This window comes from Peromyscus californicus, unplaced genomic scaffold (genome assembly GCF_007827085.1).
Source record: "Peromyscus californicus insignis strain IS unplaced genomic scaffold, ASM782708v3 Scaffold_18__1_contigs__length_77618521, whole genome shotgun sequence".
Taxonomy (NCBI): Eukaryota; Metazoa; Chordata; class Mammalia; order Rodentia; family Cricetidae; genus Peromyscus; species Peromyscus californicus.
The window spans coordinates 71557812-71580999 of record NW_026294480.1 but is presented as its reverse complement, the minus strand read 5'-3'; the positions used below and the strand labels follow the sequence as shown (position 1 = coordinate 71580999).

The 23188-nt window shown below is 43.1% G+C and overlaps 1 protein-coding gene across 1 annotated transcript in view; it reads right to left on the bottom strand.

Annotated features, from left to right (window-relative positions):
• Positions 1-23188, bottom strand: part of Adgrv1 (adhesion G protein-coupled receptor V1) — a 546923-nt gene that overhangs the window by 9978 nt on the left and 513757 nt on the right. Inside the window, exon 88 of the mRNA XM_052743671.1 lies at positions 2204-2392. Within this exon, the coding sequence (XP_052599631.1) occupies positions 2204-2392 (189 nt within the window). The remainder of the gene's footprint in view (positions 1-2203; positions 2393-23188) is intronic.

Sequence of the window (23188 nt, the reverse complement as noted above, 5' to 3'; positions counted from 1 at the left end):
TGACAGCTGGATCCAGGCCAATTTTGAGCCTCTGAGGAATGCAGACAGACTTTATGCTATGCAGTTGTGCAACACCCCAGAGGGACACTCAAGCAATGGCTCCAGCCCAGGAACTGGAGGGTCACAGCTGTTGCCTCCCGATGTAAGGTTTGCTGAGATTTCAGGGACACTTCATACTGAGGAAAGTATACTAAGATCCTCAGAGATGAACATGAGAGAAGATGAAACCTCAGGGTGACCATCACTATGAGTCCGGGCATGGAGAACAGCATTGTTCTACAGAACTTTTTCCAGGGACAGGAATATTTCATATCCAAGTTCTTCAAAACTGAAGCTTCTGGGCACATTTGTCTGGGATATTTACAGTGTGGCTGAGCAAATGACACACTAGATCTGTAATGATCTTTAATTCAGCCACATGTAGCTAAAAGATATTTCAACAAGACAGGTCAGACCTAGACAAATGTTAAATTGGTAACCATTCAACAAGACGGATGGATCTTAAAAACATTCCTATTGGGTTTTTTAATCACTAATTATGATAAAATAGCTCAGTTAAAAAATATCTGCCATATAAAATGGTACTAAATTTAAATATATTTCAAAGTACTAAAGACATATCTCAACATTTTTCTTTCTACAAAACTTGAAGATTTATTTATTTTTATGCTATGTGTATGAGTGTTTTGCCTGCCTGTGTGTATTGCACCATGTGCCTGCCTGGTCCTTACAGAGGCCAGAAAAGATCACTGGGTCCCTGGAACTGAAGTACAGATGACGGTGAGCCACCAGGAGGATGCTGGGAATTAAAGCAGGGTCCTCTGTAAGAGCAGCCATGTTCTTAGCTGCCGAGCCACCTCTCTGACTCTGGCATATCTCAGTTTTCAAACATCCTTCTTAAACCTACACATTTTACAGCCAAAATACGTTCTTTTTAATCTACACCTTTACTTTTCTCCTACTATAGGCCCCGACAACCACTTACCTACTGTATGTTTATCCATTATGAGTTGATAATTCTTCATAGTAATTTCTTTCATTCAAATCAAAAGGGTATACACAGTAATGGCATTGTAATCATTTGCTTCAATTTTAAAATGAGAGTACATCCTACATTGTCAGAGAAGACAAAAGGTATCTCTGGGCAAGTAGATATCTATTTATCCATCTATCTGTCTATCTATCTATCTATCTATCTATCTATCTATCTATCTATCTATCTATCTATCTATCTCTATCATCTACCAATCTATCTACCAATCTATCTATCTATCTATCTATCTATCTATCTATCTATCTATCTATCTATCAGTCTGTCTGTCTGTCTTTGTCTATCACATCCCTATTTAGCAACCATCTAACAGTTACCCATCATTATCTATTTATCTATCCATCTATCATCCTATCAAGATTTCCTCTTCAATAAAATGTTTCTTAATTTCATGCATATATATATAGATATAGGTATAAATATAGATATAGATATTTAGGTAGCAAACACAAATGCTGTTTTCCTTGCTTCCTTCATTCATAAGAAATGGCAGCCAAGCACATCCCGGGCCTGCACAGTTGTGAGGGCTGTGCATCACTGCCTCTTCTGGGACAGATGTATTCAGGTGTGCTTTACAGTCTGAACAGTGGCCCTTCCAATCTGTTGCCAAAGGGTGGAGGGCATGTGAGTCAGCCTCAGGAAATCAAACTTATATGGACAGAATAATATAGCCAGCAGCAGGAGGCAGATTTTGTAGAGGAAATCCTGCCTAGATTTTCTAAGAGTGCTACAAAAGCACCCTCTAAGTCTTAGTTTTAGAATGTTTGGTGGTATTTAAACTGAGGAAGTACCTGCTTGTTTTCTCCTTTGTTGGGATTGAAGAAGTACGAGGGGATGGACAAATAAGAACAGCTATGAGTGTGATTTTAGGAAGAATGGTATTTTTAAAAAGCATTTCTTAGACATATTCGATTCCTGTCATATCAAATTAGAAGGTTTTGAAGGAAATGACACATTTTGCTTTGCTTTCTCAATAAAAATGACTGGTCCATGTTGCTCACAGGATGGAAAAATAACTAGTTAAGATCCCTCAATGACACTGTAGAGAGGAAGGGGTTTGAAGTAAGCCAGCATCTGGTGTTTTATACTCTACATCAAGTGAGGGCTTGTCAGTAGGAGAGAGAGGGAATCAGGGTGGGGTCGGGGACACACCTCCTCCATAGCGTTGATGAGGTTCTGGGTCGATTTGTTAATCTCTCCCGATGGAGGCATGCCACTCCCAGGCGTGAAGAAGGCTGTGCTGGGCCCTGGGTGACCGTTCCCTTCTACTGTGTAGCTGGCCTTCACAGGGCAACACGTTTGGTTGTGTAAAATGAAATAAACCACAAAAACATAAAGACCCTATAAAAAGGAAAAACACGTTAGTATGTCAAAGGAAGTCTGGCCAGAACAGCTGGAGCATAAAGACAGCACTAAGTCTAGCTGATCATCTTCAGGAGGCTCCAATCTTACCCAAATCTAGGAGTGACTGAATGCCAGCAGTCAGGCAAGAGGTCACTGCAGATTCCAAGTCACAAAACACTTATCAATGCTGCTTAGAAAGACTGGGCTCTCCCTAGTTGTTTTTTTTCTTAATATATTAAGTAACTCTGAATGTAGCTTACCCAACACATGAAATGTATTATTGAGCTGTATTCATCTTGTCCTTTAAAAAGCAACCATTTTTATTCATCTCCTTTAATGTGTATTTAGCTGATTGAGGTATTCCACTCACTTTGTGTGTGTCTGGAAAGAGCCAAATAACTGCCACTTGACAGCCTGTGTGCATCTCACCTACTTATCTTACTTGGAACCAAATCATTGCATAGGGACTTTGTGGACTGCTTAAGATTTAGCATTCCACGCTTCTCCACAAATGTTACACAAGAGCAACAAAGCTATCTTGTGCATTCTTCAAAAGCTGTTAGCCCTTTAAATTCCTCAGTAACATACTCAAACTCCTGAAAATTACTCTGCTTCCGTCACAAGAAGGGACAGGTTTTTGTTTGTATTCTGTTCACTACACTCTTTTCTCATCAGGATTTCCACACCTGCTACTAAATGACTGCTCTCCAAAACCAAGACTCTGACGTTTTCATTTAGACAGTAACGTACCTTAAATTGTCCTTTGTGTTTCTTGGTATTTAAAATTTTATTTGCAAGGAAGAATCTCTGTTATTAAAAGTCTTAATCAATAAAGATAAAGATACTCAGCTATTTAAAGAAGAAATGGAATAACATAAAACATTTTCCAGAAATGTAAATAAGTGTCAGCCATTTGTAAAATTTGTACTCGCCATGGTTCTAACATTTCTAGGGTGTTGGAGCAATAGAAATTGTATAAACCCGAAACATCTACATACCGGTATAAATAGCAAAATGTTTCTTAGGAAACACCACAGTCCAGCAGTCACAAGCAACTTTTTCCTTAAGGGAACTGAGGGGCCAGTATGCAATGCTACATGGGTCAGCATCTGATCTCTTGATGTCTTGGAGGACTGTGAGAGTCAAGACTGATCTTCTACTGGTCTCCATAACTAAGAGCATGTCCAAAAAGTGATGGTGTGCACGATAAACATATTTTTAAACTAATTGCTGTAATCATCTTAGAAGAGCAAGCAGAAACATACATTCCCTTTGAATCTGGTTCGTCAGTTCTTTGGGAGAGACATTAATATTCTAAATTACATAGGCTCAGTGAATTAGTTTCAAGCCCACATTAATAGAAACAAAATCTTCCTGAAAACAGTCACGCTCATCCAACATTTTTCTCACACAACTAGCTTTTCACATGACTATGATCTAATTTCATTGGCCACAGCAATAGACAAAACAGGAAAAAAATTAGTGTCAGCCTTAAAAATGGTGCAAATGTTACTGATTTATCTCAGGGTCACTGTAAGTGCTGAGAAGCGACAGGTTAAGAGCTGGGTAAGCAAACACAGCCCTGCTTTAGAGCCATCTCTAAGGACCCATCTGCTAAGCTGCACTCTCTTTCTCCTGCTTGTTTTCACATCCAGCCTTTCGTGTGCCAGGAAACGCTCCGCCTGCTGAACATAACTGCATTTTTTTTTTCCCTTAAAAGCATGGAAGTATACAGTAAATATTTTGAGACTTTTAGACGTGCCCTAGGAAACACAAACATGGTTGAAGTCAAAAGGAAAGGATGTTTAAATGCAGATTATGTTTAAATGACTCTTGCTTGGTCTGGGCCAAGCTGTGCAAATACAGAAAAGGGGCCTCCATTATCCAAAGTACTCAGCTGTGGGAGTTTCTGACCTCAGAGTAAAAACAAGTTCCCCTCCCAACACTGCATTTGAGCTCAGGTACCCCGCTACAGTGCTGTGTGAAGCGCTTTCAACAGTGCACCCAGATTCTCAGTTTGCAGAATGTTTCGTACCCATTGTGTGTATTAGCAGGCACTGAGGTGCAAGGATGAGGCATGCATGGTTCTTACTCTCCAACTCCTCACAAACAAAGCAATAGCCTACCCCACCAAGTATCAAGTTCATGTGCACCAGTTCCCAGGCATCTGTACTTCCTGTCATTTACAGGCGGTAAGTGTACAGGGAAGCTAATTCTGTCTGTGAATGGTTGCTTTATTTTGATGGTCCTATAGTCATGCAAATGCTTTAAAAATCTTTAATTTGTTTATAGCTGGATTGACTATAACATTAAGCTCCATTCCATATTTCTTTTGATCTAGGAATTTAAACTTACTAGCCAATATTCAGTGAGCCACAAATGAAATCATATTGTCTAAAGGATTATACATTCTCATAACTCTATTTTTAAAGATCTACTTATTATTCATATGTGCTTACATGAATTTATTTGCATTCCATGCATGTAGGAACCCAAGGAGGTAAAAAGAGGGTGTTGATCCCTTGGAACTGGGGTCACAGGGGTTTGTGAGTTGCCATGTGGGTGGTAGGGAGCAAATCCAGGTCTTCTATAAGAGCAGGGGGGCAGGGGGGGTGCTTGACCATGGAGAGGAGTCCCCAGCATTCATTCTCACATTAAAGCGGAAGAGAAGCCAAAGGGAGGGATTTCTGCTGTCGGCCCCACCATTTCTGTTAGTCCCTCGCTTCCAGTTCACAAGTTAATAAGACATGGCTGGAAAGAACTGGCAAGAGCAGGCAGGTGGGAGGTGGCCTCTCTTCTGAGGCCTTTCTCCAACTTCTTCAAGGCTTAAAAGCTCCTGGCTGAGGGACATCTCAGGTTTCTATGTGAAGTCTTGCCATTCCCCTTCCTTCAGAGATAGGGCCGGACAAGATAGCGCCGTCAGAATTAGGCTCTCTTCTCCTCTCTCTCTCTCTCTCTCTCTCTCTCTCTCTCTCTCTCTCTCTCTCACACACACACACACACACACACACACACACACACACACACACACACACTTTTTTCGAGACAGGGTTTCTCTGTGTAGTTTTGGTGCCTGTCCTGGAACTCGCTCTGTAGTCCAGGCTGGCCTCGAACTCACAGAGATCCGCCTGTCTCTGCCTCCTGAGTGCTGGGATTAAAGGTGTGCGCCACCCCCGCCAGCAGAGTCAGGCTCTCTTAAACTCATACTTTTAGGATATTAAAGAAATCGCTTCAACTGCAAGTTCTTAGAAAGTAAGAGGCGATGCTCATTTCTCTGCTGTGTTTTGTTTGTTTATAACAGTTGTTCTCAACCTTCCTAATATAGTTCCTCATGCTGTGGTGACCCCAACCACAAAATTATTTCATTTTTACTTCATAATTGTTAATTTTGCTACTGTTATGAATCATAATGTAAATATCTGATATGCAGGATATCTGATATGTGACCCCTGTGAAAGGGTCATTCAACCCCTAAAGGGGTCATGACCCACAGGTTGAGAACCTATGGTTTATACTATGGTCTCTGACTTGAAGGAGGAACTTTAGAAATAGTTGATAAATCAGAGCCCACAGTTTTGGACTGTCATCAGTGGGAGAGAATGGGAAGAGGTGAGGACAGAGGCGGGCCTGAGGTATCTGTTAGGTTCAGTCCTCCGATACTTGTGTAACTAAGGCTGGACCATTCAGTAGTGGCTTGGTAAAATTCCTCTGCAGTTCAGTCTTTCCATTCTTCATGCCCTGTGCGGAGGCCGTCTTCCCGGGAGAAGGAGCACACGGTCAGGGCGGGGTGGGGTCTTGGGCTCCTCCGGTGGGCGTCTCTTGGGAGCACAATGCTTTGTGCTAGGCCGCCTGCCTCTGGCCTTCTGCTGGACCAGGCTTGCAGTTTGCTGTTGTCCATTCCTGGGGTGACTTTTCTTAAAGGCCTTCTGCTGTGCGTCTCCCCTTGGCAAACACAGAAGTCCCTTCTTTCCAGCCTGGGACTGCTCTAGGGCTCCAAGCAGCTGCATTCTGATTCACCAGTCACCTGCAGCAAAGAGGGTAGACTTCGGGCCGATGGTAAAGCCCGAAGTCTAATGAGACACAAATACAGGACTCCTGCATTCACATGAGGCAAGTAGGAATCTCATCTTTAATTTCTTCCTTTGGAAGCTCTTACTTTTTACATTGAAAATTGATTTTGTTAGTGTTTATACTTTTCATAAGATCTCTAGTTTAATCTGTACATGTGAGTCCATTCTGAGGACTGTTGATTGGTCAGTGTGACTGAAACTTAGACATCTAGGGGGCGATAAGTAATCAAACACTTCTCACAGTACTACCCACTACGCACTGGGTTTCCATCCACTTCCGCTATAATGGCTTCTAGTTTAAGGGCCTTTCAGTTCAGAGCCAGAGCAGTGAAAAAGAAGTCAACCAGCTTCAGGCATGTCCACGGCTCTGGTCAACAGCAGGCCTTCACTTTCCAGGTCTAGACAAATGTTTGTCCTAAACTAACCAATTCCTAGGGAAAAGAGTTTGAAAAGGAGGAAAAATCCCCAATTGTACTGTGACCGTTCAAATGTTAGTACTGTTTAACTAGCAGTTATTAACTACACAAATCCTCCGTTTCACTGTGACACTTCCACGTCCGCCTATGCTTTGCTTCTTCCTGTCCCTTTCCTTCTGTGCTCTCCTGCCCGCTCCCCCACCCCCAGCTCTCTTCTTCCTTGTCCTGGAGAGCCGTATAAATCATTTTTAAACAATTTTAAAATTTTTATTTATCTTGTGTTTATGAGGTACATTTTGCTTGCAAATATGACTGTATACCATTAGCAGCCAGAGGAGAACGTTCAGGCCCCTGGGACTGGAGTTCCAGATGGGTGTGAGCCACCATGTAGGAACTGAACCCAGGTCTTCTGGAAGAACAGCTAGTGCTCTTAATCATGGCTCTGAATTATTAAGTCATCTTTCTAGTCCACTTAGAAATAGGTTTGGGGACTTTTTTTCTCCTGAGGCAGTGTGGTGGTTTGACTGAGAATGGCCCCCAAAGGCTCATATGTATTAATGTCTAGTTCCCTAGTTGGTGAACTGTTTAGGAAGGATTAGGAGGTGTGGACTTTTTGGAGAAGGTGTGTCACTGGGGGTGGGCTCTCGTGTTTCAAAAGCCCATGCAAAGCCCAGGCTCTCTCTGTCTCTGTGCCTGCTGCCTACAGATCAGAATGTGAGCTTTCAGCTACGGCTCGAGCACCATGCCTGCCTGCCACCATGATGCTTATGGCTCACCCTCTGAAACTGTAAGCAAGCCCCTAATTAAATGCTTTCTTTGGTTAGCTGCCTTGGTCATGGTGTCTCTTCAGAGCAATGTAACAGTGACCAAGGCAGACAGAGTCTTACTAAGAAGTCTAGGCTAGCCGGGATATTGTTATGTAGCCCAGGCTGCCTCAAATATGAAGCCCTCCTGTTTCAGCCTCGAACATGTTACGATGACTGTCAGGAGTTCAGCCTGAAACTTTTTTTTTTTCTTTTTTTTTTGGTTTTTCGAGACAGGGTTTCTCTGTGTAGCTTTGCGCCTTTCCTGGAACTCGCTTTGGAGACCAGGCTGGCCTCGAACTCACAGAGATCCGCCTGGCTCTGCCTCCCGAGTGCTGGGATTAAAGGCGTGCGCCACCACCGCCCGGCTCAGCCTGAATCTTTTAAACGGAGTTTCCATCATCACCATCATCCTTCAAGTTGCCCCTTTGAAAACAGGCCTCAAAGGTTAGTGTGCAGACTCCCACTTAGTCATTCAGTGAAGTGAACGGACAGTGGTGGGTGACCTGAGAAGAGTGCCACTATGAAGACCAGTCGGGAAAACTGAATGACCTGGTGCCAGTGGAGACGAGAGCGGGGAGATCACTGACAGCGGAAGCCGACTAAATTTCTTACATGTTTGAAGCAAAGACATCTAACATATTTTACGTGCCAGGATGGAAGAGAGGAGAGTGAGCAAGGTCAGAGGCCTCTGTGTGGAAGACAGCTGTGTGGTAGGGGCACCCGAGCCACATGAGTCCATGAGGTTTGTGAAGAGCTGGTTGTTGTTTTGCTTTTGGAAAGCACTCCACAGAGAAAACAGCTGAGAACTCAGGGTTGAAGAGCCAGAGAAGATCGCAGGAAGACTAACCAGTGACATAAACAAGGGACACCTAACTGGTGGAGCAAGTCAAAACAGAAGACAGCCACGACTGTACGGAAGCAAAGAAGATCCTGTTCCGCAGGCAGGATGCACTTTGTGTTGTCAAAACAGACATCAAGAGAAAGTGAATGAAGGCATCTTTTCAGGTGCAACTGATACCGCTGGGCAGAACACAGTGACCACAGACAGGCTGAGGATGGGAGGCTAAAACACGTAATATGCTGTAGTGCTGATAAGAAGGTATCTTTAGGTTAGGAGCACAGCCTGACTCATGCATGATCTTAGATCCTTCAGTGTGGTACCTGAGGGGGCACTTGTGTTCAGTGTGATACCTGACGGGCACTTGTGTTCGGTGTGATACCTGAGGGGCACTTGTGGGTTTCACTCGTGTCTACACTACCACCTTCTGTCACTCCTTTTCTTATTCACAGTGAAAGACTGTACAGCCAATGGAATCAGGCTCTCCACCTGAAGGGAAACACTGAGAGCATCGTGTGCATCCCCAGTCCTCTGCATCGCAAGAGCACTCTAGGCATGTCTTCCCAGAAACTTTACCCCTTCTCTGCTGGAAATGTACCTATGGAAATGCTCGGTATGGTGCTCATGACTGATTTCCATCACAAAAGCTGCTGCAGTCAGAAAGTCTGCTAAAGACACATGCCCTGGGCTTCCAAATCCTTTCTGTTGCTTTGTAAAGGAAAAGAATCATATAAATGAGCTTTAAAGAAATCATGGATTTCATGACAGTGTGGTTAATTAAATACCAAAGACAACTCAAGGCTTTGGTTTTTCAACATTCCGGTATGGATCAGCTGGACACAGTGACAAACTCCAGGAAGCCACCAGCACAGGGCGGCTGCCATAGCAGGTATGGACAGTCCGAGGAGACGGCTGGAAAGTTTCAACAGCAGATAAATAGTCCTTAAGCTAGAACCCTGGAGATCGATATTTGCTGATTTGAGATACCATACACAAGACACATAAACAAGAACTCCCAATTAATAACCAGGATATTATATTATGAGAATATTATTTGTTAAAAAATCTTAATCAGCTGACATCTAATGATGAAGAAATTGTTTGGTAGAGACAAATGATGTTATTTTTTTCCAATTTTCTTATCAGTGAAACAGGGATTCTGTAGATGCCTTATGGAGTCATTACTAGCAAAACTTGAATAATCCATAAGTATTTTCATTAAAAATATAAAGAATTTGAGGCAAACTAAGTTCATGTTTATTGACAAAAAGGAAAGAGGAAAAAAATACAGAGACCAAAAGATTTTTTAACAGTAAATCTTAACACTCAGAAGTACACACTCAATCTTAAATATAAAATTCCTTAAACTACATTTTGTTTAATTTAATTTAATTCAAAAACCTGTTAATTGTGTGAGGACATCTTTTTTCTGTACAAGCATTAAAAAAGAAAGTCAGGCAGAAGGTTGGATCTTAGCTGAGCAAATCCTAGGGTGACCTTGGATTCTACTTTGCCTGTGGCCATTCTGGTTTGCTTCTGATTCCTGGGCTAGTGTGATGAGTCAGCATCTTTCTTTACCTCCCCCCGCCCCCGACCCCTGACACACACACACACACACACACACACACACACACACACACACATTGAATGATCTGCATGGAAGACTAGCAATTGCTCACCAAAGGCTCAGCGTTGTCCATACTATCTAAGTTTATGCAGAACAACTGTCAATTACCCCCCCCCCCACTTTGAACAAAATCCACATTAAAGCCAGCTTCTTTTTACATAGGAATGACCTGCAACTTAAATTCTCTATTCTCAGTCTTGATTCAGTTACAAGTCAACACGAGATAACTGACTGCCCATCCTGCAGACTTTGGTAAGCAGTGGATGTGCTGGCCAGCTTCATGTTAACTTCACACAAGCTTTAAAAAAAAAATGAGGGCAATTGTAGGAATTTGCTGGTAGAGTTTTTGGGGTCACTTTCATATCATCTGGGAATAATGATACTTTCACTTCTTCCTTCCCAATTTGTATCCCCTTGATTTCCTTTAGTTGTCTTATTGCTCTATTAGAACTTGAAGTACTGTATTGCATCAGTGTGGAAAGAATGGGCAACCTTGTTCCTGATTTTAGTGGAATTACTTTGTTTCTCTCCATTTAATTTGATGTTGTCATTTGGCTTGCTGTAAATTGCTTTTATTATGTTTAGGTATGTCCCTTGTATCCCTGATCTCTCCAAGACTTTTATCATGATGGGGTGTTGGATTTTGTCAAAGGCTTTTTCAACATCTATCAAGATGATCATGTGTTTTTTTTTTTTCTTTCACTTTGTTTGTATGGTGGATTACATTGACAGATTTCTATGTTGAACCATCCCTGCATCTCTGGGATGAAGCCTACTTGGTCATGGTGGATGATCTTTTTGATGTGTTCTTGGATTCAGTTTGCCAGTATTTTATTGAGTATTTTTTGCATCAATATTCATGAGTGAAATGGGTCTGTAATTCTTTTTTTGTTGAGTTTTGTGTGGTTTGGGTATCAGGGTGACTGTGGCCTCATAGGAAAAATTTGGCAATGTTCCTTCTGTTTCTATTGTGTGGAATGATTTGAAGTGTATTAATATTAGTTCTTCTTTGAATGTCTGGTAGAATTCTATGTTAAAAATGTCTTGCCCTGGGCTTTTTTTGGTTGAGAGACATTTGATGACTGATTCTATTTCCTTAGGGGTTACTGGTCCATTTAAATTGTTTATCTGATCTTGATTTAACTTTGGTAAGTGGTATCTATCAAGAAATTTGTCCATTTCTTTTAGATTTTCCAATTTTGTGGAGTACAGGTTTTTGAAGTATGACCTAATGATTAAGTGACCCCAAAAACTCTACCAGGAAACTCCTACAGCTTATAAACACCTTTAGTCAAGTGGCTGGATACAAGATTAATTAAAAAAAATCAGCAGCCCTCCTATATACAAACAATAAACAGGCTGAGAAAGAAATCAGAGAATCTACACCCTTTACAACAGCCTCAAATACTATAAAATATCTTGGGGTAACTCTAACCAAGCAAATGAAAGACCTGTATGAAAGAACGTCAAGTCTTTGAAGAAAGAAACTGAAGCAGATATCAGAAGATGGAAAGATCTGCCATGCTTATGGATTGGTAGGATTGGCATAGTAAAATTGGCCACCTTACCAAAAGCAATCTACAGATTCAATGCAATCCCCATTAAAATCCCAACACAATTCTTTATAGACCTTGAAAGTATAAAATTCAACTTCATATGGAAAAACAAAAAGTCCAGGATAGCTAAAACAATTCTGTACAATAAAAGAACTTCCAGAGGTACCACCATCTCTGATTTCAAGCTCTAATACAGAGCTATAGTCATAAAAAATGCATGGAACTGGAATAAAAACAGACAGATGGATCAATGGAATTGAATCCAAGACGCAGACATAAATCCACATACCTATAGACACATGATTTTTTAAAAAGAAGCCAAAATTATACAATGTAAAAAAGAAAGCATCTTCAACAAATGGTGCTGGCATAACTGGATGTTGGCATGTAGAAGAAGGTAAATCGATCCATATCTATCACCATGCACAAAACTTAGATTCAAGTGGATCAAAGACCTTAATATAAATCCAGATACATTGAACCTGATAGAAGAAAAAGTGGGAAATAATCTTGAGTGCATTGACACAGGAGACAACTTCCTGAACTGAACACCAATAGCACAGGCACTAAAATCGACAATTAATAAATTGAACCTCATGAAATTGAAGTTTCTGTAAGGCAAAGGACACCATCAATAGGACAAAACAGCAGCCTACAGAATGGGAAAAGATCTTCATCAACCCCACATCTGACAGAGGGGTGATTTCCAAAATATATAAAGAACTTAAGAAACTAGACATCAGCAAACCAAATAATCCAGTTTTAAAAATGGGCTACATATCTAAACAGAGAATTCTCAACAAAAGTATCTCAAATGGCTGAGAAACACTTAAGGAGATGTTCAACATCCTTAGCTATCAGAGAAATGCAAATAAAAACACTCTGATAATCTATCTTACACCTCTCAGAATGGCTAAGATAAAAAACACAAGTGACATTTTATGATGGAGAGGATGTGGAGCAAGGGGAACACTCCTCCACAGCAAAGCCTCATAGGGCAGTATGTTGGTTAGCAGCAGACCAATGTACCATATAGGAAAAATTAATTAGCTAGGGACATCTCAGATGTCTTAGTTTGCACATGTACTAAGAATGAAATCTGATGACCTACCCTCACATCATGCATATACCCATTGTTAAGTGGCACAGATTGTGTTTTTAAGCCCACTCCTTAGCTCTTTTAGGCTGACTATAGTTTTCCTCCATCTATATCCTGGTTTTAATTAAAAATGTCTTGTTTTGTTTCTTCTAACATTAAAGGATGTCACCTTTATAATAATAATCCTCCGGCAACTTAAAAGAAAACACTTGTTTCCCAGTGAATCCTGGCTGTCCAGCTTGCTTGAGACTACACCATGCATGAAAGTGATCCAAGTGCTAAGTATGGGACATGAGATGGCAGTTCTCAGGCTGTTAAGTGAACAGGAATGCCCTACATGTCTTCTGAGGGAGTTTATTTACAGGGTGGAGGGGACTCAGCTGGAGGTGGTGGGAGGGTAGAGAAGAGGCATTTGAACTTAGGGTAGGCTAACTCTTTGTAAGGGTCCAATAGGCCTTTCATGATTCTTAGCATTCATTTTTAGTATTAGTTCATTTGTGGAGTGCTTTGGAACCTGAGAGAAAGCCTGTATACCTGTCTTCAAGCAGATACTAATTCAGTGAGAGAAAGACAAAAATAACTCAATTGTAACATAAAGCTGTGATGAAATAAAAAATCATATTGCCAGAACTCAGAGTTGGGGCCCAACACAGAAGACCACTGTGAAAAAGCCCGACATAGCCCTTCCAGAAAGACACAGGGGCAGGAAGAAAGGACAACAGGAAATGGCTTTCAAGAGAACCAGACTCTATCCTCTGATCCCTACATAACTCAGACATTTTGGCTATGCACTCTTTTGGTCCACTCGTGGCCTCTTGGTCTAAGGCTCCTCTTTTGGTCTGCTTGTCCACCCCTCTCTTCCTCTCTCACTCCCCCCACCACCACCACCACCATGGCCCAGTTCAGTCTGGACTCTTCCAGATGTCTCTGCTGTGATTTCCCTCATATTTACAATAAAACCTCCTCAACCATACCTAGAGTGGTCATGTCCTCCTTTTCTCATTCACAGACATGTTTACTTTCCTCTTATTCTTGAGTGCAAAGAGAGTTCAGTATGGTTGGAACTGGGCAGAAGTTAAATGCAGGAAAGATAGATAAAGGGGAGTAGATGAGGCAAGATGGGCTCAAATGCAGTAGAGAGGTTGGGGAAAGGTGGGCAAGGAGTTCTGGAGCAAGGAGGTGAGGCTGACCTGGATTAGGGATAACACAGTGTTGGAGGTAGGACATTTAAGGACAAAGTCATGGATAGGGAAAATGAAACTCCCAAGATAAGGAGATTAAAGGATACAGATAAGTCTTATTTTGTCCCTGCTGGGTTTGAGCTGTCTTCAGTGTAACATCCAGCAAGGATGCAGAGCTATGCACAGAGATCAGATATTAGGGATTGTGAATTTGTTGATGTTGTTCTGGGGTAGAGTGTCATAAGCAGAGAATTGAATCCCACAAACAAAAACAGGATCTATACAGTGATAGAAAAAATAAGTTATCTTGAGTTCTTAGACATTCTTATGGGAGGAGCCAAAAGTTAGGTCTAAAGTAATCTAATTTCTGATTTTGAAAATGAGCATTGCCTCATATAGGGAAGAGAGTAGTATTTTGCATGTTACACAGTAAGTCTTCTGAACTCCCTCTCCCTAAGGCCCCTAGTCCTGGTGACACCTCTGTACTTTCTGTATGATCAACTTTATAGATTCTGCATTAGTGAGATCATGTTACTTATTTTCTGTGTCTGCCTTATTTAATGTAATGGCCTCCAGCCCCTTCAATGTTGCTGCTAATGACAAGGTTTCATATATGCTATTATATATATTTGCCACATGCCACATTTTACTTTTAAAGCTGTTTTATTAGCATGCATTAATTATATATTATAATGAATTTCATTGTCATATTTCCATGAATGTACATAATGTATTTAGATCACATTCACTCCCTGTTAATCCCCAATGCACCCATACCCACTGACTCCACTTCTCCTTCCCAAGAGGCCCCTTCCACTTCCATGTCTCTTTTGTATACTATCAAATGAGTTTCTTTAGAGTTGCTTGAACTTGGGTGAGAGCTTGTTTACAGGAGTGTGGGCACCTTACCAGACGCTACACCACTGAAGAAAATGTCTCTCCCTCCACCATTCATTGCATGTAAGGGGGGCACGAGCCCCTCCCCCTTCCTTGATAAGCTGTTGACTTACACAGCGTTTACCGCATTTCCTTTATCTGTTCATCAGCTCAAAGACAGTTGCATTGTTTCCATTTCTGGGCTATTATGAATCGTGTTGAAATTGACATAGGAATCCAGATGTTCTATATTTTTACTTCATTTTATTTGCTTATATGCAAACATTTGGGGACCATATGGTAGTTTTCGTTTTCTGAGGAGCCCCTGTAACTGTGCTCCGCAATGGCTGGACTAGTTTATCCTCACATCAGCATTCTGCATGGCACTCCCCTTTCAGCAATCCTCATGAGCATGTATTATCTGCAGTATGGATAGTAACCTTTCCTGCTGAGTGAGGCTTTCATTTCCATTTCTTCAATCACTGGGGATGTTGAACATTCATAGACCTGTTGGTCATTTGTGCATCTTTTGAGAAATGTCTATTTAGGTCTCCTGCCTGTTTTCAACCAGATTGTTGTCATTATTGCTGTTATTCCTGCTATCTTGTTATTGCAGTTCATGAGTTCATATATGTTTTAGATAACAATGCCTTTTCAAATATACACTTGGCAAATATCTTTTCCTATGTCTCTTCACTCTCTTGAATGTTTCCTTTGCTATACAGAGTTTTTTTTTTAATTATGTGTGGGTGTACCTCCCCCCGCTTTTGTGTGCAGGCACATGCAAGCCAAAGCACATATGTGGAGGTCAGAGTGCAACCTGGGTACCAGTCTTCACCTTCAACCTTAAGGTAGGGTCTGCTGTTCACTGGCACAAACACCAGGCTATCTGGCCTGCTCCAGGTTTAACAAGAGATCTTTTTTCAAAGGAATAAAGGAAAGAGTAATGTAGTATAAGATCTGATGTCCCCTGGCTCCTTGTACACCCACCCCGCCCCCACACTCATCTACATCACATACACTACACACCTACATACACACATAAAATCACACAAAACCAAAACACCCACATAGTAAGGTTCAGTAAGGATGTTTTGTTGTTCTAGAAGACATGGTTAATTTTTAAGCTTAAGATTGAGAATGATCCATATCTGTGCCATTTCAGAGTATCAATGCACATTCCAGTAGCTGTTCATAGTGGCAGTTACTGTGAAGAATCACACAGACAACTGTATTCTACGGTCAGCCGAGAGCTGACTGCTCTCGCTTACAGATCTGCTCGAGGATGGGAAGTGTAGACACCACCACTGTGCAGACAAGGGAGCTTATAGCTGTAGCCCCCAAGCACTTTCAAAGTCGCCCTTGTCTTTTGCCACTGTTATCGGCTTATCACATAGCCCTCCAGTGGTTGTCTTGCTGTAGGTCACCAAAGCTAGTCTCTGCTGTTTTATGGAGAGCTGGCAGCTACTGCAAAGATGGAGTCTGAATGCTGTCTCTGCAGTTTCTGGTGAAACAAAGAGAGCGTTTTAGAGTTCTTGGGATTTTGACTTCAGCATCGTGCCTCATGTATACCAACTTGGCTGTTTGGTTTGGGGTCTGACTTGAAAAGGTAAACTGAAGCACCATGCACACACTTCTTTGGCTGTCTGAATCTCTCCACTGGCATGGTGTTGCATCTTTTGTATTGGCAGATTCTTGGCTGAGTTACGATCCTCACTCAAGCGTCCAGACACGGCAAAGCTGGAGTGCATAGAGTGGACTGCTGTGACACCTTCCCCCTGCGGGGCCTTACTGACCCCTTTGACAATGGTTTTGACTCCCAAGCACCTACCCAGCCTCAGGGCAGCAAGTAGGATGAGGGTCAGTGAGGGAAGAGCGTGAGCCAAGGCTTGCTGACCAGCTCTGACGAGAACACACTGCCCACACCTGCTGCTGCTCTGGAAGCCCGCCCGCCCTGCCTCACAGTCCACGTTCTGTGCACTGGGGCGTCCCACTGGGCCTGCAGGGCTGAGGGCTCAGCCTGGAGCTTAAGGTCAGCAACTCACCTTGTCTAAGAATACCAGCTCTTGACTCTTCTAGACAGATCTAGCGTCAGACAGACTCTGATTTTTATGAAGTTAGAAATCAAAGTTTGATGTGAAAATTTTTAGTTTGCTAAAGTTCTTATGTTTAAGGACAACCTTTATACACTGTGCAGGCCAATTAAAGTTGATTGGCAGGCAGTTCGTCAGCTGCCAGCTTGCTACCTCTGGCTTTCCTAGCAGAAGAGAGAGGATCCGGGAAATGACACTTTCTTGACTTTGCCTTCTACAAATTTCCTACACTGTATTTTTTGTTTTGTTTTGTTTTAAGATTCCTTGACACTTTTTTTTTTTTGAGCCTGGAATCAACCCCAGCTCCCAGGGTGGCCTCAAATGATCTACCCTCAAGTCTGGGGCTGGTCTGAGCTGGGAGGAGGCAGAGGCTGGACTCTTGGGCTTGTTCTGGACTAGAACACACCACGGAGCTTCAAATCCCTCAGAGACACAAGCCCTGAGCAGGCACAGCTCTACTCATGCTTTCGAGATAGGGAGAGGAAACAGCGCGGTAAGCCAGGCCAGAAACAGCTCAGCTGTGCCTGGTGGAGCAATGTGGCCACGCAGAGACGGGCATGAGCTGTGGGACACAGAGGAGGTAAGGGAAGTTAGACGGGTGTGGAGGACAACAGGCTGCCCTTTCCTCGATGCTCAGGAAGAGAAAGCCCTGGACGTCAGGAGTGCAAGCTCCAGCTGTGCACAGCAGGGAGGCGGCTCAGAACCTCCCACACCCCCCCCACACCCCACCCCACCCCTCCACCCCCCACACCTCCCCCCACACCCCCACACCCCACCCCACACCCCCACCCACACTCCCCCCACACTCAGCGCCATGCCTACACCAGGCTCCCAGGAATCCCTACCCCAAACAGCCGGGTGTCCAGTGGCTGAGATGGAGACAACAGGCTATTTTTGTTCAAGAAGAAGCCAAATTTATCAGATAAAAACACAGCACAATTTAAAAGAACCCATCACCTCCCCCCGCCTCCCCCAAGCTCATGGGTATGTTCTTCTTTATGGAGTGAGAGTTGAGCCAGAAGTCTAAAGAACCAAGCCAGGGCCTGCACTTTTGGCTTGATCTGAGCTCCATTTCAGAAATGTGCAGTGTTTAGGACAAAAACAATCCTGCCTTTCTGGGGGCAGTTGTGTCCATCTGTCTGTCCGTCCGTCCGTCCCTCCCTCCCTCTCTCCTCACCTCCTCCTCCTCCTCCTCCTCCTCCTCCTCCTCCTCCTCCTTTTCTCTCTCTCCTCTCCTCTCCTCTCCTCTCCTCTCCTCTCCTCTCCTCTCCTCTCCTCTCCTCTCCTCTCCTCTCCTCTCCTCTCTTCTCCTTTCTCCCACCTCCCTCTCCTGTTTCTTTTCTTTCTTTAGTGGCTATTTTTTCCCCAGAGAGGAAAAGATGACCCCAGGCTCTGAGCTGCAGACTCCTGTGGTTAACATTGTTTATTTACTTGTGATTTGAAGAGGAAGACAAAGCCGACTGTGAAGACATTTGTGTCTGGAAAGAGTTGAGCAAGCTAAAGCTGCAGTGCGCAGCAACTGGTTAAAAATTGCCCAACTGTCTCTCTATTTTCTACAAAATGTCAAACATTACTCTTGTGCTTCTATAAAGGTCAGTACGGTTTAAAGTGAAAAGAAAAAGGAAAAAACACCAACAAACTCGGCCCATTGACTTGTTATTGAACTTCATTAGTGTTTTATTCACCAGTAAACTGAATCTAAGAATGTTTCTGCAGCTCTGAAACCATAAAGATGAGGTTACAATGCAGTTAAGACCTTCCTTCCTTTCCTTGTCCCTTGGAAGATGGAAGAACCCATTTCACAGCCTGTTTCTGACTACTCTGTGCATGGACACTGACTGCAGACCACAGGGGTGCTGGGGGGGGGGTCACGATTTCCCTCTTATGCTCTGACTGCCCTTGCACATTTTTGAGCAGATTGTAACTATGGAAATAAAGTTCTCAATGAATACATCTCACAGTGGCATTTCCCAAACAGTAACCAGGAGCTCTCTCGTCCAGGAGAGAAGTCGGCTCCTTTTTATAACTTGTGAGGACTGACCAATCACGCATCAGCACACGTACACCCAGAGGAAGAAGAGAAGGGACAGCTTGTTCAAGCCATTGCTGGTCAGTAGCACAGTTTGCTCTGGCCATAGTGTGCTGAGATCTCATGCTTCTTTGTGGAAAAATACAGTGGAAATGCCTCGCATGAGCAAGACGCTGAGTTCAGCCTCCCAGCACAGGGAGGCAAACAAATGAAGTATAAGCAAGCGTGACTTAACAGTATGAAACAATACATGTCTATTGAATTGCATCTTCTTATCTGCTTGTGAATTCTGAGAAGTACAGGCCGGGGCGCGACTGTCATCAGTGACAGAACACGTGGTGGTGACATTTTATGCAGAAGTTCATCTTTACCAGCTCCTCACTGTCGCCCCGTCTTTTTCTTCTCCAGCCCCCCAGCTTGTGTCCTGACTGGCAGGGAATGCCTACTGAGGGCTTCACAGAATAGATTTCAGACACGACTTTTGCCAGGATGAGAGAGAGAGAGAGAGAGAGAGAGAGAGAGAGAGAGAGAGAGAGAAAGAGAGATCCTGTCCCTGGCTCCTGTGCTTCTGGAGAGACAGTGAACACAGCAAAGCTCATGAGCCACATGCCTTGGGAATCGGAACAACAAGCTCTCCAAGTTTTTGGTCCAAATCCTGGCTCTGTAACTCACTGATTCTGTCACCCAGGGCCAGTTCCAAACATTCCTGTGTCTCCTCCTCCCCTGTAAGGTGCGGAAGACAATGGCAGGTGTCTCAAGAGCCTGTGGTGAGGACTGAACAAAGCGAGCTGCACGAACCACTTTAAAGTGTGGCCACACATAGGAGCTACTGAAGTCGACGACCTTAGTTGTGGTATTATTGATACTATCCTTGTCTTAGGCTTTTCAGGCCAAGAATACCTTAAGATGGGTAGATTCTAAACAGGACAGACTTGGTGCTCACAGATCTGGGACTACCAGGGTCCAAGTGCCAGTAGCCCACCTCTCTGGTGAGGTGCTGTCTGCTCTAGAAGGGGGAGAGGCTGAAGACTCTTTTGGCCTTTACAGTGCACTAACCCCACTCGGGACAGTGGAGCCCTCAACACAGAATCACCTGCTACAGGCTCACTCCTTCAACTTGTGGGGGGACACAAATCCACATTTTACAAATCTCATTTTTTTTTCTGACTTAACTTATAAGTACTCTTCCTTTGCCTGAATTATAAAAATACTATTATCAGAATTATAAGTTCCTTCATTATCTATCTATCTATCTATCTATCTATCTATCTATCTATCTATCTATCTTTTGTCTATGTATCGTTGTATCTATCTATCTATCTTTTGTCTATGTATCTTTGTATCTATGTATCTATGTATCTATCATCTATCTGTCTGTCTGTCTGTCTATCATCATCTATCTTCTTCCTATCTACCTCTCATCTATCTATCCATCCACTCATCATATTGAAGAACTCATTTATTTCTCTGTATAAACAACCAAACTGAAAAAAATGTCTGCTTCTGAAAAGTTGAAATTCTAGCAGAATGTGGAATGTAGGTGAAGTGGAAAGAGCAGATGGAAACACAAATAAATACAAGAAGGTTCTGTAGCATGTTAGATGATGAATGCCAGGGAAGTGACAACCCTGCGTGTTGGCTACGTAAGGAGGTGGTCAAAGAAGCCCTCTGAGAAGGCCACAGTGAAGGGCATCTTGACTGGTAACTTTCAGAATCTGGAATTGCTGAAGAGACAAGTTCCTGGGTATGCCTATGAGGGAGTATCTAGGTTGGGTAATTAGGCTGATTGAGGTGAGAAGGCTTACTCTGTGGGCAGGTCCTGCCTTTGTTGATTTATTCAAAGTGGAGGATTATAGTTATAAACATTCCCTTTGGCTGTATGAGGATCTCTCGAACTGTGAGCCGCTAACAAGATGTGAAAATACTTGTCTTTAAAAAGGATGCATGGGGCTGAAGAGATGGCTCAGTGGCTGAGAGTACTGGCTGTTCTTCCAAAGGGTCACATTTCAGTTCCTAGCACCCATGTTAGACAGCTTTAAAAAACCCTGTAGCTGTAATTACAGAGTATCTGACACCTTCTTCTGGCCCCCATTGGCACCCACATACACATAGCACACACACACACACACACACACACACAACTACATAAATAAATAAATCTTAAAAATCAAGTATCATTTCCTTTTGAGAATGTTAGTAAAGTTTCCACTGCTGTGCCAAAATCACCTGGGACACTCAACTCACAAGGAAGTTTATTTTGATGGGTGAGGTGGCACACACCTTTAATCCTAGCACTCCAGTTCGAGGCTGGCCTGGTGTACAAGGCAAGTTCCAGGATAGTAAGGGCTGCTATACAGAGAAACCTTGTCTCGAAAAAAAAAAAAAAAAAAAAAAAACAAACAAACAAAAGTTTTCTTTTGTTCACAGTTTCAGATCCTGCTAGTTTTCTTGACTGCTCTTAATGTCTGTGGAAGGTAATACACCATGGTGGAAGAACACCGTAAAAGAAACCAGCTTACCTCATCACAGCTAGGGAATGCAGAGGGACATCACCAGACAGAATGCTAACAGTAACTTTCTAGGGCATGCCCAGAGTGGCCCCAGCTCCAGAAGCTTCCAGTCCTTGTCATAGTGCCACCAGCTGGGAGCAAGCCTTCCACATGCGAACTTCTGAGAGATACTGAAGTCGTTAACCAGAACAGATGGGTCAGGCAGGGCAATACTGCTTACATAAACAGTAGCCGTGAAGGTATGGTCATCCCTCTGTGTGTGGAGGATTGTTCCAAGATCCCACTGAGCACCTATGGTCGGCACCTGTTCAAGCTCTTCTTGAAAGTGTTTGCCCATAATTGATGCACTGCCTCCCATATTTCCATATCACCTTTAGATTACTTACGATACCTAATCCAAGGTGGAATCTGTGTAAATTCTTTTGTTATTACCTTGTCTAGGGGATAATATCAAGAAGGGAAGTATGACTGTGTTCAGTACCATTACATTTTGGGAAGAATATTTCCTTGCTGTATTGGTTGAGTCCCGACATACAAACCCGCGGAAGGATGGAACTCTCTCTGCCCTCAGAGATGCGGTCAAACCTTCAGTTAGGGCCACCACACCACAGAGTTACTGGGGGTAAATGACTGATCGCAGAGAATGGGTTGAAAATCCTTAGGCCCTGAGGGAATCCAGATGCTAGCCACAGATGATTGCAGCAGACACTTAAGTCCTTAGGTCAAAGGCCTCCATTCACTTTCAGGTACAGTGACACCCCAAATCCTAGTAAATGGAATCATGCATGAAGTGCTTAGCCCCGTGCTTGGCACACAGCAAGCACATGGTAAAAAAAAAAAAAAAAAAGTAGCTTTGTTATTTAGGAGGAACAGAACAGGGAAGAGAAGAGCATGAAGAAGAAGAGAAGGAGGAAGAAGGGAAAAGAGAGAAGAGCCTGATCATCTTAAATAATTCTCTAGATTTATTTTGATTAAAGTCACTTTCTGTTAAGACTTTTAGTGTAAAGCAGATCAACAAATTATAAAAACTTGTATTTCAAGGTATGCTGGCTGGCCGGCCCGATACTGTGCTCATGCTCATGTGTGGTAGGGGTGGATGCTCTATTCCCACCCCCCTTCAGCCATGCTGTCACGCCTCTGGTGTAACCCTTCCAGATCTCCTCTTTGGTTGGTCAGGATCCAGCTTCAGCCCACCACTTCCTGCTGACCCTGGGCACTCGCTCACTCACAACAACCTGTTCTGGTTCCAGCCCAGCAGCACCGTGTTCCGCCCCCCTCCTCCCCTTGGCACTTGTTCTCCACTGCCGGGGGCTGTTCCCTAACCAGTTCCCTGAAGACCCACTCTCCCAGTTCCTTTGTTCTGCTAGGAAAGCCCATAAATCTTAGTTACAGGGCCAGTGCACAGTCCTCAGCAAAGTCTTGTTAAGTTCAGTCTCTTATTTGAAACTTCCAATGCCCGACTCCTCTCCTACAAGTCCTCCCAGTGGCTGACTCCTCTCCTACAAGTCCTCCCAATGCCCGACTCCTCTCCTACAAGTCCTCCCAATGCCAACTCTTTTCCTACAAATTCTCTTGCTTTGCAGAAATGTCGGCTTGAAATGACAAGTTCTAGCACCTCATTCTCAAGACAGCATTTTCAGATTATTTACAGGCTTCGTCATTTTCCAGTGTGTACTACCAAAACAATGTTTA